This window comes from Tupaia chinensis, unplaced genomic scaffold, assembly GCF_000334495.1.
Source record: "Tupaia chinensis unplaced genomic scaffold, TupChi_1.0 Scaffold147038_1, whole genome shotgun sequence".
NCBI classification, from domain to species: Eukaryota; Metazoa; Chordata; class Mammalia; order Scandentia; family Tupaiidae; genus Tupaia; species Tupaia belangeri.
This window is the reverse complement of record NW_006206889.1, coordinates 2,123,262-2,137,459: the sequence shown is the minus strand read 5'-3', so window position 1 is coordinate 2,137,459 and position 14,198 is coordinate 2,123,262. Positions and strand designations below refer to the sequence as shown.

The following is a 14,198-nucleotide window of genomic DNA, read 5'->3' as shown; positions in this document are numbered from 1 at the left end:
ACGGGAAGGCAGCATCTACAAGCCAAGAGAGCCCTCACCAGAAACTGACCCTGTCAGCCTCAACTCCCACTTCTAGCCTCCAGAACTGTGAGAAAATGAAAGCATGTTGTTGAAGTGACCCAGTCTATGGTGTAACAGCCTGAGTATTCAGTAACTACACGTCCTTTTCTTGGTAAACGGAACATGAAAAGCTAAACTTTTTAACACATTTAATCTTCTCACACAGCATTATTTACATATAAACTATATTTACCAAAATGTTTGACCAGACTTCCACTTTGATGCTCCCATGAGGAGACAGAAAGATAAAATTCCAGAAGTGAGCTGGTCTATGATACATTCGAAAATGGAAAGAAATGCAATACTGACACATACTACAGCATGGATGAACCTTGAAAACATTATGAGTCTAAAAAGCCAGTTACACACATTGATGCTCCCATTATTTACATATAAACTATATTTACCAAAATGTTTGACCAGACTTCCACTTCTCACACAGCATTATTTACATATAAACTATATTTACCAAAATGTTTGACCAGACTTCCACTTTGATGCTCCCATTATTTACATATAAACTATATTTACCAAAATGTTTGACCAGACTTCCACTTTGATGCTCCCATGAGGAGACAGAAAGATAAAATTCCAGAAGTGAGCTGGTCTATGATACATTCGAAAATGGAAAGAAATGCAATACTGACACATACTACAGCATGGATGAACCTTGAAAACATTATGAGTCTAAAAAGCCAGTTACACACACACAAAAACACATATGGAATGATTCTATTTACATGGAACCTCCAGAATCGGAATCTGTAGAGACAAGTAGACGAGTGGTTGTCAGCAACTGGTGGGAAAGGAAGTAAATACGAAGTCTCGTTTTGGGTTGATAAAAATGTAATAAAATTGACTGTGGTGATGGTTACACACATCAGTGAACATACTAAAAGCCACTAATACGTATACTTCAAATGGGCAAGTTATATGGTATGTGAATTATATCTAGACAAAGCTGTTGTACTAAAAATGTCAGTGTTCTACAAAAGAAGAAAAAACAAAGAAAATGAACTGTTCTAAATTAAAGAACTGAGATTAAGGAGCCACCACATGGCATGGTGGTTAAGGTGCTGGATTTCCCACACGGCCAACTGTACCTCAAGTTCTATACTCAGCAGCTTATAAATCGGGTGCATGTGCATTTGTGCCCAAAAATCCCAAGAGAAGAATGAAGGTGAAAGGGGTGAGGTGTGGCCATTCTGCCAGGGGAAGATTCTTCACTTTCCCTCTCTCCATCTGTCTCTCTCTGGCAAGCACACATACACTATGGCAAAAAAAAAAAAAATCTTAAAAAGAACTGAGATTAACAACCAAGTACAATATGTGACTCCCTCAATAGACTCCATTAAAAATAATTTACAGAAACATTTTTAAGTCAATTAGAGAAATTTGAATATGGATGAGTTAGTAGATGATACAAGCAGCTTGTTAGTTGTTTGGGTGTGGTTAGGAGAACATCCTTATTTTTTGGAAAACTCATACATACTGTCAAGGTAAAGTACCATGCTGAAGTCTGAAATTTTGTTGATGTTCAGCAAAAAGAAGAGATGTAAAAATAGCTAGAGGCACATGTTTGCTATACAGCAAAATGTTTACAGTTATGACTCTAGGTGGTGGATATATTCTGTACTATTCTTTTTACTTTTGGGTAGCATTTGAAAATTTTCATAAACACATTTTAAACTTAGTCTTACCTGAGTTTTCCAATTGCTGGCTGGCGAAGCTGAGTATCTCCTGGCAGAAGTACTTCCGCTCCTCTTCAGGTAAGTGACAGTCGCTAGCTAAGAGGCTACTGGTCTGAAGGTAGCTAGAGAGCAGAGTTAAGGGGCCTATAGAGAGGACCTTGCAGTAAGCACAAATGGTATCGGAAGTCCCCTACAGCCTTCAAAGCACAGCCACAGGGCATTCTTTTTCTTCTAGTCACTAAGTTATTAGAAACTCATAATTACATAAACAAAACAAAAAAAGAGCACCACCTAAGCCTTTAATTCACATTCTACATGGCATATATACATATATATGCAAACACACATACATACACACACACGCACACACACACATACATACATAACCAAGAGAACTTTTCTCTCTTTAACATGGGGTATTTATTTAACACTCAATTCTGGATAATGTTGCCATATGGACAGAAAGCAATTTTCCTACTGCACCAACACAGTGGACTTAGTAAAGGATACTTCTCAACTTGCCCAAGGTGTTTCTGACACTCCGCCAGCTGCTTCCTTGTGTGAGTGATGGGCAGTGCCCAGCCTTCGGCCAGGTAAGTTTTCAATGCACCTTGAAGGTAGGATTCTGCCTTCTGTGGTGACTTCTTCCTCCTTGCAAAGTCAATAGAGGCTTTCATTATGGCTCATGGCAATCAACAAATGCGGGCACGAACTTGCATACCTTCCCCATCCTCCCTACCCCATGCCACTGTGGGCCACAGAAGCAGTACCACCTTGGATGTCTGGAGCCAGACCTGTTCCAACCACCTCTCATCTGAGAAACGGCACTAACGAGGGACTACAGTTGGACTCCAAGGTGGAGATCTGAGACATCGGCTCATACTGATGCCGCCAAAACACACTGTCTAGCTTAAACCCTAGTCAAAGAACATTCCCAGGTGTGTCTCAGAATAAGAAAGCAAAGCATCTTTCAGCATTTCCAGCTGAAAGATGAGAAGCTCAAAGATAAAAGAAGTGAGAGGTATGTCCACAAGTACACAAGCTGCTTAGCAACAAAGTCCAGAAACCTAGACGTGGTACTACAGTACGTACTGAAGATGTCCTGAAGCAGTCTATGCTGCCCACTTGGGAGGAGCCTGGGTCACCTGTGACACCTAGGCAGATGGCACGAGCAGAGTTCTGAGGTCTACAGAAAACTATGACAAACTGCAATAGCAACACATATATAATTGAAGAGCAGCCCTTTCCAGTCTCAATTTAAACTTTAAAGATGCTCAGAATAAAACAAATTGAAGTTTAAAGCACAAACAAATGGGGGGTTTGCCAAGCCTCAGTGACAGCATACATTCCCTCTTCCCCAGAGGGCTGGGAATTAACTCCTGGAATAAAGGCCAAGGCTGAATGAGCACTCACTTCTCCCAGGCAGGCATCGTCAATCTCACTATTCTACTCTTGAAGCCATAAGAGAGTTCCCAAACTCTCAAATTAAATAAATCCTCAAATTAAAATACACTCTAAGCTTATCAAACTATGTATAAAATTATGCTGGTTTTTCTAGACTTTTCCATTTTTCCTGTTTTTTTAAATACTTCTTCAACTACTACTTCTAGTCGAAGATTCTGACATTCTAGGGACCAGCAGTTAGCGTAATGGCTATGTCACTGGACTCCCAGGTAGTCAACCACGGTTCAAGTCCCGGACCTGGTGGCTTAAACTCACGCCAGGTGTGTGTGTGTGTGTGCCCATGATCCCGAGAGGAGAATGGAGGAGAAGAGATTGCGGTGTGGCCATCCCCCCTGAGGGGTGATTTCTCACTTTCTGTCTCTCTCCCCCTAGCAAGTGCATGCACCCTGTAGCAAAAACCTCTTAAGAAAACAAAAAAAAAAAAAAAAAAAAAGATTCTGACATTCTAGAGCTGGAGGAGACTCCACAGATAAGTTTGTCCAATCTCTCAGTTTCTACACATAAGACAGAGGCCAGCCACCACTCAGCTAGACCAGCTAGTTGGTTGCCACACAGGAAACAGGATCCTGGCCTCCAATTAGCAGGCAGCACCCGTGACTATAATTCCTTGCCTCAGAATACACTGGTGTTACAGTGAGCTAAACTCATTGCACCTAATGGTATGGCTTCTTTGTGCCAGTAATTAATAACTTATATCCTATAGACACTAGATAGAGATTTAAGAGAGCTAAAAACTAACCCCGACCTATTAATTAGCTATCTAATTGGCTAGCTGCTCCAACCATATCTGGAAAACTAGTTTTACTTAGATGATCTACAGATCCTTTTCAATCAAACCAGCTCAATTAAATTATTCTTTCTTGCTTCATCTAATGAAATTGCATTATTAAGTACAAATGTCAAGATATTATTGCAAAGACACATTTCTGAGAAATTATCAATAAATAGTTTTTCCCTTATATCTCTTGTTAGTGCTTTGAAACAATAATTACACTGCCTGTTGTGAGTGCTTGTCTTTGAGATGCTGCTTTTTATCAAATGTACTAGAAGTATGTGAGATGTTGAGTCTTTCCCCAGGAATCAAACTCCAAAGCTGGAGCTGGAATGGAAATCTTCCCAGTATGAGTATACACCTCTTTCTAATCACTGCCAGATCTTCCCTCTCTTGTGCTCCAATGCACGTGGTTACTTTACACCACTGGCCTGGAGGTGTTCAATCCTGCTAAAAAGTACTTGACATAAACTAAAGGAATGCTATACATCGTTATACTTCTATAACTAAATAAAGTTACTTATACTACTTAATTAAATAAAAGAACCTTGGGCCCAAAAGGTGGCATAGTGGTTAAAGCACTGGACTCCCATATGGTCACCACAGTTCAAGTCCCAGAACCAGCAGGTTGAAACTCATGATAGGGATGTGTGCATCTGCCCAAAATCGTGAAAGGAGAATGGAGGAGAAGGGAGTGTTGCATGTCCATCCCTCCAGGGGGTGATTTCTCACCTTCTGTCTCTCTGTCTCTCCTGCAAGTGTACGTACCCTATAGCAAAGATCTCTCAGGAAAAATAAATTTAAAAAATTAAATTAAATAAAAACACCTCAAGGATTATAAGAATTGTTGAGGGTAACAAGCCAAAAAATACTCTCCATTTGGTTTTCAAAAGAAATTGAAGGGACCAGCAGTTAGCGTAATGGCTATGTTGCTGGACTCCCATGTAGTCGACCGTGGTTCGAGTCCCAGACCCGGTGGCTTAAAACTCACGCCGTGCCCAAGATCCCGAGAGGAGAACAGAGAAGGGACTGTGGCGTGGCCATCAACCCTGGGGGGTGATGCGCTCTTTGGTGAGCACATGTGCCTCATAGCAAAAAAAAAAAAAACTTCTCAAAAAAAAAAAAAAAAAAGAAATTGAGAACAAAATGATGCTTGATTCTACATTTTTCAGTCTACACATATACTTTATATTAGCACCATTCAAAAATCTTACTCCTACACATGTGAAATATTTATGATCCTAAGAAAAGTTTATGGGATCAGATGTGGCACAATGGTAAAGCACTGTGTTCTGTGAGGCTCACCCACATGGGAGAATTCTGGGTTCATGTTCGGAGATCTCCCTGAGCATACCACGCACATGTGTGCCCATTATCCAGGGCAGAATGGGGCTGGGGTGAACTGTGGTGTTAAGACCCTGTTGAGAGTACTATCTTTGTGTGTGTCACACACATCTTTTTCTGTCTCGGTCTCATGGAAGGAATAAACTTTATAAAAAATTCGAAGAAAAGTTCAAGATCAATTACATGTAAAATTCTGCCAGATCTTTTCCAACAAACTTAGCAGATCGAATCCTCCCAATACTTGTGTACATTTCAATGGTAGCATGGGATAAATCCTGTGGAAAAGTTAAAAGAAAAAAATAGCATAATTACATACTAGAGTTTTTAATGCCAGACACATCTTACATTTACTTGCCCAAAGGTGAAACTAAAGACATCATTAATGTATCTTTATTATTTAGTTTGCACCTATTTTTGTATTGAGTTTTCCTATAGTATGTGATCTATACAAAGCAGGAAAACTTACATAAATTATAAAGCATATTAATAATTAAAAAAAATTCTTCCTACACAGAATATTTAATTTTTCTAAGTGCTTTTCATACGTGGGAAACATTTTTTATAACTTTCTCACCTGTCTGCATAAGAGACAAAGCTTCATAGTATCCAATCAAATACTGTTACCTGCAACCCAGAAATGAAGCTGATCCATTGAGCTTCTATTTAGACTGCTTTCTCAAGGCTAACTTAAATCTTTTAAAGTTAAGCACATTGGTGGCCAAGCAGTAGTGCAGCAGTAAAATGCAACTCTGCAAGGGTGACTCACACAGAGGGTTCCAGGCTTGCATTAAGAGACCTCCCTGAGTATGTTAGGCATGCACATACCCATGATCCAGGGCTGGCCTGAGGCTGAGGTGGATTACCGCATCAAAATACTATTGGAGATGCTGTCTGTCTGTCTGTCTGTCTCTCTCTCTCTCTCATTCAGAAAGGAAACAAAGTTTATGCTTTAAAATAAATCATGTATGATACTTTTGCTCAAGTCCAAATTAATTCTTTTCATAACAAAAAGTATTCCCTATCTTCTCTGATAATTTCTTTCCTACTGAGTGTGCAAACCTATTTTGAACAAAACTGTAAGTATTCAAAAAGGTTTCATGACTAATGATGGCATGACCAATTATGGCACCACAGGTAAGGTACTAATACACATCTGATGAACAATTACTCCATGTTTTTTCTACATCTCAAGGGGGTTCCAAAGAAACAAAAAGGACTACAAAGAAGACAGTCCCAAGTATCAGTTCAGTCCCATCTTGAAAGATCAGGCAGTAAGCAAGGTTGTCCAGTGACAGTGTGGCTCTGCAGAGACTAGAATACTGAGATACTTACTAAGTAGTGCTTCTCAAAAGCCTCCACTGACGATAATGCTTCTTTAAGCTTCTTATAAGGACTCTGAGCTGTGTTGGCTTAAACAAAAAGAAGTAAGAGTCCTTATCTTCATCATGTATGTCACGTGATTTACGTTCCACTTCGACCACTGCAGGGGGGGTGAGCTCATCTGACCCTTGAGGAAACTGCAAACACAGCCATGCCAACTAAACGACATCACTATGTATGTTTTCTTCCAATTAACACATTCACGAAACAGTGTCTAAACCTTTCATGTAATACTTTCCCTGATCTTTGGGATTAGAATTTTTTAATTTGCTAGAGGATGTGTGAACTCACCAGAGAGAGACAGAGAGAAAGGGAAGGCAAAAAAGCACTCCCTGTGGGGAATGGTCATGCCGTAATCCCTTCTCCATTTCTTCTCTTTCCAAGGTGTTGGGCACACACATGGGCGCCTGGTGTGATTTTCAAACCCCTGGGTTTAGGATTTAAACTGTGCAGTCAAAATCCAGTTCACAAAATCACCAGGCCATGGACTGGCCCAAGACTAGAATTTTTAAAAAAATCATCACAACTACTTCAATAAATTAAATTCTGAATTTAACTGGTCTTAAGTTGAAATAGTGCAGTATAAATGTTATACATTTCTTTAAAATTTATCTAATTTAGTAGCAGTGCTTTCAGCTCATTAGGTATACTTTACTATTCTTTAGCAACAGTTTTACTAATTATACACTTATATATCCATACCTAAAACAATCAGTAACTCTTCTTTCACTATGGCTCATGGCAATCAGAGAACTTAATATACAACCTTCACACCTTTCCCTCTGTCCTTCTATAAATGGTATGAAGAGAAAGCAGCCCATGAAAAGGCCATTACCAAGCCAAGGCAGAGGCACCACCTTTAAAATCTGGAGCCTGCCCTGTTCCAACCACCCCCTCATCTGAGAAAAAGGACCAATCCAGGACTACTAATTGGACTTGAAGGTGGAACTGAGTATAGGTTCATAGGGAAAATATTAAAACACATTATTGTAAAAAAAAATATTCTCAGAGTATTTATCATCTAGCAATAATTTACACACTGAAAAGATCTGTAGGGCTGTGGTATTTTAAAAAAATAGACCATCTATAATTCAGAGGGAGATCAGTGCTTTTAAAATTCACACAGGCTATGATAATTATGAACAGCTCAGTTAAGCCTAGGAGAAACTGATTTATTTTTGAAAATCCTTCAAATTTCCTAAACTATTTTTGATATCTAGTTATGCTATTAAAAGGTAAAATACCTTACGTATTAGCCAATCAGCTAATAATGGGTATGATTTCCTAAGTGGTAAGAATATTCTCAAAAGCCAAGTTACATATGCTGAGTCAACATGACATGTGGGTCACTTCCCCCCATCCCACCCCATACAGGCACACCCAAATACCTGTCTCAGGTCGCTCAGCTCCCAAACCTGCCAAAAGATCAACTGTCCTATTGAGATCTTCTGAGTTAGGGCCTTTTTCTGACACAAGTCCACACAGATAGCCCAAGGACTTTAGCTGTTGAGATAAATCCACCATTTCCATTAGCTACCATAATTCTCAGTAGAGAACTCACACATTTGGATATAAATACTTAGATCCATTTCAATTTCACACTTAGATATAGAAACATATCCAACTGGGTTCATTCCACACAATAGTTCCCAGTGTGGTGCTGAGATTAGTCTTTCTCTGCTTCTGGCACTCAGCTATCTACATTCTCCCAGCATTCCCGGTCTTCCGTCCCCTACATGTCCAACAGCCCCAGCTCCAGCAGCTCCTCTACTGCACAGTGTACCACCTGTCAATCACGTAACCAGAAGCCACTCTGGGTTTCTACACAATGCTTCTTCTTTGTATACTCTGCCCCACCCAGTTTATTCCTGGCATGAATCACTTTTTTGGCACATGCACAGTGAGTGCTTGCTATCTGCTGAGTGAATGGGCACATAGAGCAACGGCTTCTGGGGCTGTATCTAGAAGATGGTCATATATCCCTCTAGAGTCATGAGAGGCAACGTGTTGTGATCTAAATGATCACTACTGTTCCCAACAGCTGTATGCATCTGCTACACACATAGCCTGTGGAGGGCCCACGAGTACACTGTACACAAGGCACTTACCTTTTCTGTGGCGTAGCTCCACAACCCCACTGTGTGTGCAATGTTGGAGTCTATCTGTGCCCGGTCACAGCAGCCTTCTATCCTCTGCAATACCTCCAAACAGCTCAGGAACACCCAGCAGTCCAGGGCACCCGGTGGGACAGAGACCTGGCAAGAGCACAAGTGCAGGCATGTGAGGACTTGGGGAGCACAGATACACACATATAACCTGAAGACCCAAACTGTTTGGCCTCTCCACAGCCACCCAGTCTAACAGTGCTGTAATCTGCAATGCTACAGAGAAGCAAAGGGACAGAGAACAATTATTACCGATGGTCCTGCAAGAAGAGAAAGGGCATGGTCTATATCCAAACATGTGATTGTGTTTACATACTTGATGATAATGGGTGACAAGCAAGATTAATACCTACAACTTAGAAAACCATATGAAGAAACTGCAGCTCATGGAAAAGCCAACTATCATCACTTGCTCCAAGTTGAAGAGAGGGATAAGAGGCACAGACCTTGGCTGACTACCTGATCATGTTTAGCAGCAAGACGGAATGTGGAGTACATAGCAGATAATACAGAGAAATTAAAGTCCAGTTCTTAAATGTATAAAGACAGTGTGATTGCATTTGTAAATAAGAGGCTTGTTGCTTAGATGTGCACCGAAATATTTACAAGTAAAATATGATGTACAGAATTTGCTTGACAAATAATTTAAGGAGTAGCAGAAAAGGACACAAACAAAAGAAGGGATTGGCCCAAATGCTGCTGTTGTACTAGAAACTCATTACATTACCCTCTCTCTGTTTGTATATATTGAGTCTTTCCATTTAAAAAATAAAAATGTTATATTATCAGAAATGCAAAAGCATCTACTACATACAACAGATTCTAATGTGCAGTTTCCACCCACATTTTAACATCTTTGAAACAGAAGTGTGTCTCAAAGTCAATGGCACCTGACACATATAGTAACTGGCAATGCTACTTTCTTCTTGGTGGTACTAACTACATGATGTATGTCACAACTGGCATCCGAACTTTGGTGACTATTCAAAACAGGAACTTAAGAGGTAATTCTACATCAGCTGATGAATGAAGAGCTGCATAATGCTGACAGGTTGACTTACACAGGGCTCTTTCAAGACACCCTGGGCACAAATAAAAGTAAGGGATCTAGAACCAACTAGAAAGAACCAAAGAGTATCGTTAAATGTTCCCGGAAAAGATAAATTACTGGGCTGGCTCCATGGCCTGGTAATTTAAGGCAGCTAGATCCCACATGGCCAACTGAAAGGTTTGAATTCCAGACTCAGCAGCTTTAGAAACATGCAGAGTGCCTGTGTATGCATGCCCAAAATCCTGAAAGGAGAGAAAGATGGCAAAGAGGAGATTACAGCATGACCACACCTTATCAGGAGGTGCTTTCTCTCCCTTTCTCTGTGCCTCTCTCACACATACTCTAGCAAAAAAAAAAAAAAAAAAAAAAAAAAAAGAAGCAACCTAAATGGTCTAATATTTTTTTCTTTTTCCTCGCATCTTTTTCTAATGTTTATTCATTTATTTATTTTTTGAGCAGTTTTTGCTATAGGGCACGTGTGCTCGCCAGAAAGACAGAGAGAGACAGAGAGACAGAAAGTGAGAAATCACCTCCCAGGGGGGATGGCCACGCTGCAATCCCTTCTCCTCCATTCTCCTCTCGGATCCTGGGCACGTATACACACGCGCCCGGTGTGAGTTTAAGCCACTGGGTTCGAGATTCGAACCACAGTCGACTACATGGGAGTTCAGCGACACAGCCATTATGCTAACTGCTGGTCCCTCTAAATTTTTTTTAAAGAATAAATAAACTATTTAAACCCTCTGAAAGGAAACACCAGCATAGAAAAAAAATTACATGGGGCTGGCCCCATGGCCTAGTGGCTAAAGGAACCAGATCCCAATTGGCAGGCAAAGATTCAAATCCTGACCTGGCAGCTTGAAACACACACCAGCATGTGTGTATGTGTGCCCAAATCCTGACTGGATGGAAAAGTGGAAGATAAGGGATTGCAGCATGGCCATACTCCATTGGAGAGGGATTTTCCCTCTTCCTCGGTCCTTTCCCCACTCTGGTGAGCGCATACCTTCTGGCAATAAAATAAACGCATATTTGCAGGGCCAGCAGGTGGTGTGGTGGTTAAAGCCCTGGACTCCCACATAGCTGACCACAATTCAAGTTCTGGACCCAGCAGCTTGAAATTCACACTGGGCACATGTGTGTGAGTACCCAAAAATCACAAAAAAAATGGAGGAAAAGGGATTGTGGCATGGCCATCTCCTCTGGGGGATAACTTCTCACTTTCTCTCTGTCTCTGAGTGCACATGCCCTATAGCAAAAATTTCTCCAAAACAAACAAAAAACCAATCTGCATGAGCAGAAGCTACTTGTATAGACTCGTACAACTGTCCCCCTAGGATAGCAGACCACCTCCCAGGGAGGCACAGAAGAAAAAGACACAGGAGACAGCTCTGTGTCCCTGGACAGACCACATTCCTCCCAAGAATGCCTGCACTGTCAGTCAAACCAGGGTAGGCTCGATTTGGGCTGACTCTGTATCCTACAGGCCCTCCTGATTCTAAGGTGCCGGGCAATCTACAGGACATGTCATCTCACAAGACTGTACCACCACAGGTACAGGCTCCATGAAACCTGTGAATAGCCTACATCCTTGGGCACATGCTAGTGACAAAATAACCTCCTAAGAGAGTGAGGGCCTCAAAAGCAGGATAGGTTCATATATCTACAGGGAAGGAAAGACCGACTGAGCCAGAGCAGAGGAATTATGGCAGAGGGGTAATGGGAGGGCAGGAGCGTGCACACAGAGCACAAGTGGGCCAGCTCTGCAGTCAGAACAACTGACACAGAGTACTGGCTAGCCACTCCCAAACCAGAGCCTGTGGGAAGTGAGAGCAGCAAAGGTACATCATGGGGATGCAAGCATAGGTGTACATCTGGAAGGCTCCAGGAAACACATATCAGTGTCAAGAGTGCTACTGATGATCTCATGACAAGCTTATAGAACAGATGTCTCTTTGGTGTACTTGTTTTCTGCAAAGAGCAAGCTCCACTTTGGAAAATCTGAACAACAGTACTTAGAAAACAGCAGCATAAGGCAGAAGCAGCTTTTGTAGGGGTAAAAACAAAATCTAGCAGCAGCACCGTCTGCTTGTTGCTAAAGCTACAGCTTCAACTTCCAGTCTTGAGGACCCGGAAAACTGCAGGTAGGTGGTCACACACTGACATAAATGCACAGCACTGAACAGAGGCGAGGTTTTACTTTAATAACTAAGGGTCCAGATGGTGGTGCAGTAAGTAAAACATGATGTTCTGCAAGGCTGACCCACATGGAAAAGTTCTAGTTCGCATCTGAAGATCTCCCTGAGAATGCTGGGCATGCTTTGCCCAGAATCCAGGCTGACTGAGGATGGGGGTGGATCACAATATCAAGACCCTATTGGTGGATTTCAACCACCAAGACCCTCTGCCCAGACTTCACCTTCCTGCTCCCCATGGGGTCTAGTCAGAAGCCAGGTTAGAACACCCTGTTTATTCTGTCTCTTTCCATACCTATTTTTTTTTTTTAAATTTTTAAACTTAGCTCTCGGCTGCTCTTTTGTCTTTCTAATTCTCACCTTTCCCACACCACCATAGGATAAGCCAATCAGCAGCCATCTATAGTTGAGTTACGAGCGGCACGCAATTTTCATTTTTTGAAAAAAAATTTTTTTTCTCTTTTTCTTATTGTTCTTTTCTTTTCTCTTCTTTGTTGTTTTTCTATTCCTTTTCCTTTTCTTTTTACCTTTCTCTTTTCTGCTCAGCCCCATATACTGATTTTCTTGATAGGTTAGGTGCTCAGTAGCCAAATATCTGAATACTTTTAGGGTCAGATTAATTCTCAATTTTCATTGAATCAGTTGTGCAAAGGGAGAAAAATGGTACTGTTTACAGACTGCAGGTCACCTCCTTCTGCATTCCTCTGATTGCTCAGATTTAACTCCAAAAAATAGGAAGAAGCATCTAATCCATCAGATGACCAGAAACCACCACAGAGGCACAAGAAATACGAGAAACAAAGGAAATATCTCTCCTCTAGTGGAAAAAAATAACTCTTCTTCAAGGGAGCTCATGGAAATGTCAGATAAAGAATTTAAAATATTCACAGTCACAAAGCTAACAGAGATGCAAGAGAATAGAGACAACAAACTCCAGAAGATGCAGGAGAAAAGAGACACCAAGTTCCAGGAGGTGAGGAAGTTCTTGCACGATCTGAAAGAAGAGATACATATCATAAAAAAGAATCAAATGGAATTGTTAGAGAGGAAGGCTCTAATACTAGGAAATCAAAACCTTGGCTGAAAATATAAAAAGCAGCGTATATCATGCAGAAGATCGAATCTGAGATGTAGAAGATAGAATCTCTAGCCTAGAAAAATTCACCAAAAAGACTGAGAAAATAACCCAAAAAAAGAAAATAACATATGACTAATACTTGATACCATTAAACACCCAAACATCCAGATCATCAGTATCCCAGAAGGTGAAGACACTAATAAGAGCATTTATAATCTATTCCATGAAATCCTGGAAGAAAACCTTCCAAACCTAAAGAAGCACTCAAATATCCTGACCCAAGAAATACAAAGGACCCCACATAGAATAAACCCAAGAAATCTTCCCCAAGACACATCATAGCCATATTGACCAAAACCACAAACAGAAACAAGATACTAAAATTGTCAAGAGAGAAACGTCAAGTTACTTTCAAAGGACATCCCATAAGGCTAACATCGGACCTCTCATTGGAAACAATGCCAAGCAAGGAAAGAATGGGAAAATATATTCAAAGTGCTAAGTGAAAAACAATTGCAACCAAGAATACTATACTCAGCAAGATTATCTTCCATACGGGGAAAAAAAAAAAGACAAAAAAACATTCTCAGATAAACAAAACCTGAAAGAATATATCAACACCATACCAGCGCTCCAAAAAGTGCTGAAGAGAGTGCTATACAAGGAAAACTAAAGTCAGACATAGAAATAAGAGTACAAGAAACAACCAAGAGAATGGCCAGCCTAAAGATAGTGACAAGTCTGAAGTTAAATGTTAACTTCCAGTGTTTAAATGGAAAGATCAGACCATAGTAACACTGCAAATTCAATAGAAGAGAGATTAATTACATGAGTCTGAACTAGGGAAATAGAGTTTTTTAACTTTAGATTAAAATATTACTGATTTTCTTTTCTTTCTTTGTTTTTTTTTTTTTTTGAGAGGTTTTTGCTATAGGGCATGTGCACTTGCCAGAAAGACAGAGAAAGACAAAGAAACAGAAAGCGAGAAATCACCCCCC

The 14,198-nt window shown here is 40.6% G+C and overlaps 1 protein-coding gene across 2 annotated transcripts in view; it reads right to left on the bottom strand.

Moving 5' to 3' along the window:
• The window catches only part of TRAPPC10 (trafficking protein particle complex subunit 10), a 107,751-nt gene that overhangs the window by 36,258 nt on the left and 57,295 nt on the right, over positions 1–14,198 (bottom strand). For both annotated transcript variants that reach the window (XM_027768656.1, XM_027768657.1), the window contains 6 exons: positions 8,820–8,966; positions 8,100–8,214; positions 6,664–6,740; positions 5,515–5,606; positions 2,262–2,402; positions 1,761–1,873 (listed from right to left, as the gene is read on the bottom strand). In XM_027768656.1, coding sequence (XP_027624457.1) covers positions 1,761–1,873; positions 2,262–2,402; positions 5,515–5,606; positions 6,664–6,740; positions 8,100–8,214; positions 8,820–8,966 — 685 coding nt within the window. The remainder of the gene's footprint in view (positions 1–1,760; positions 1,874–2,261; positions 2,403–5,514; positions 5,607–6,663; positions 6,741–8,099; positions 8,215–8,819; positions 8,967–14,198) is intronic.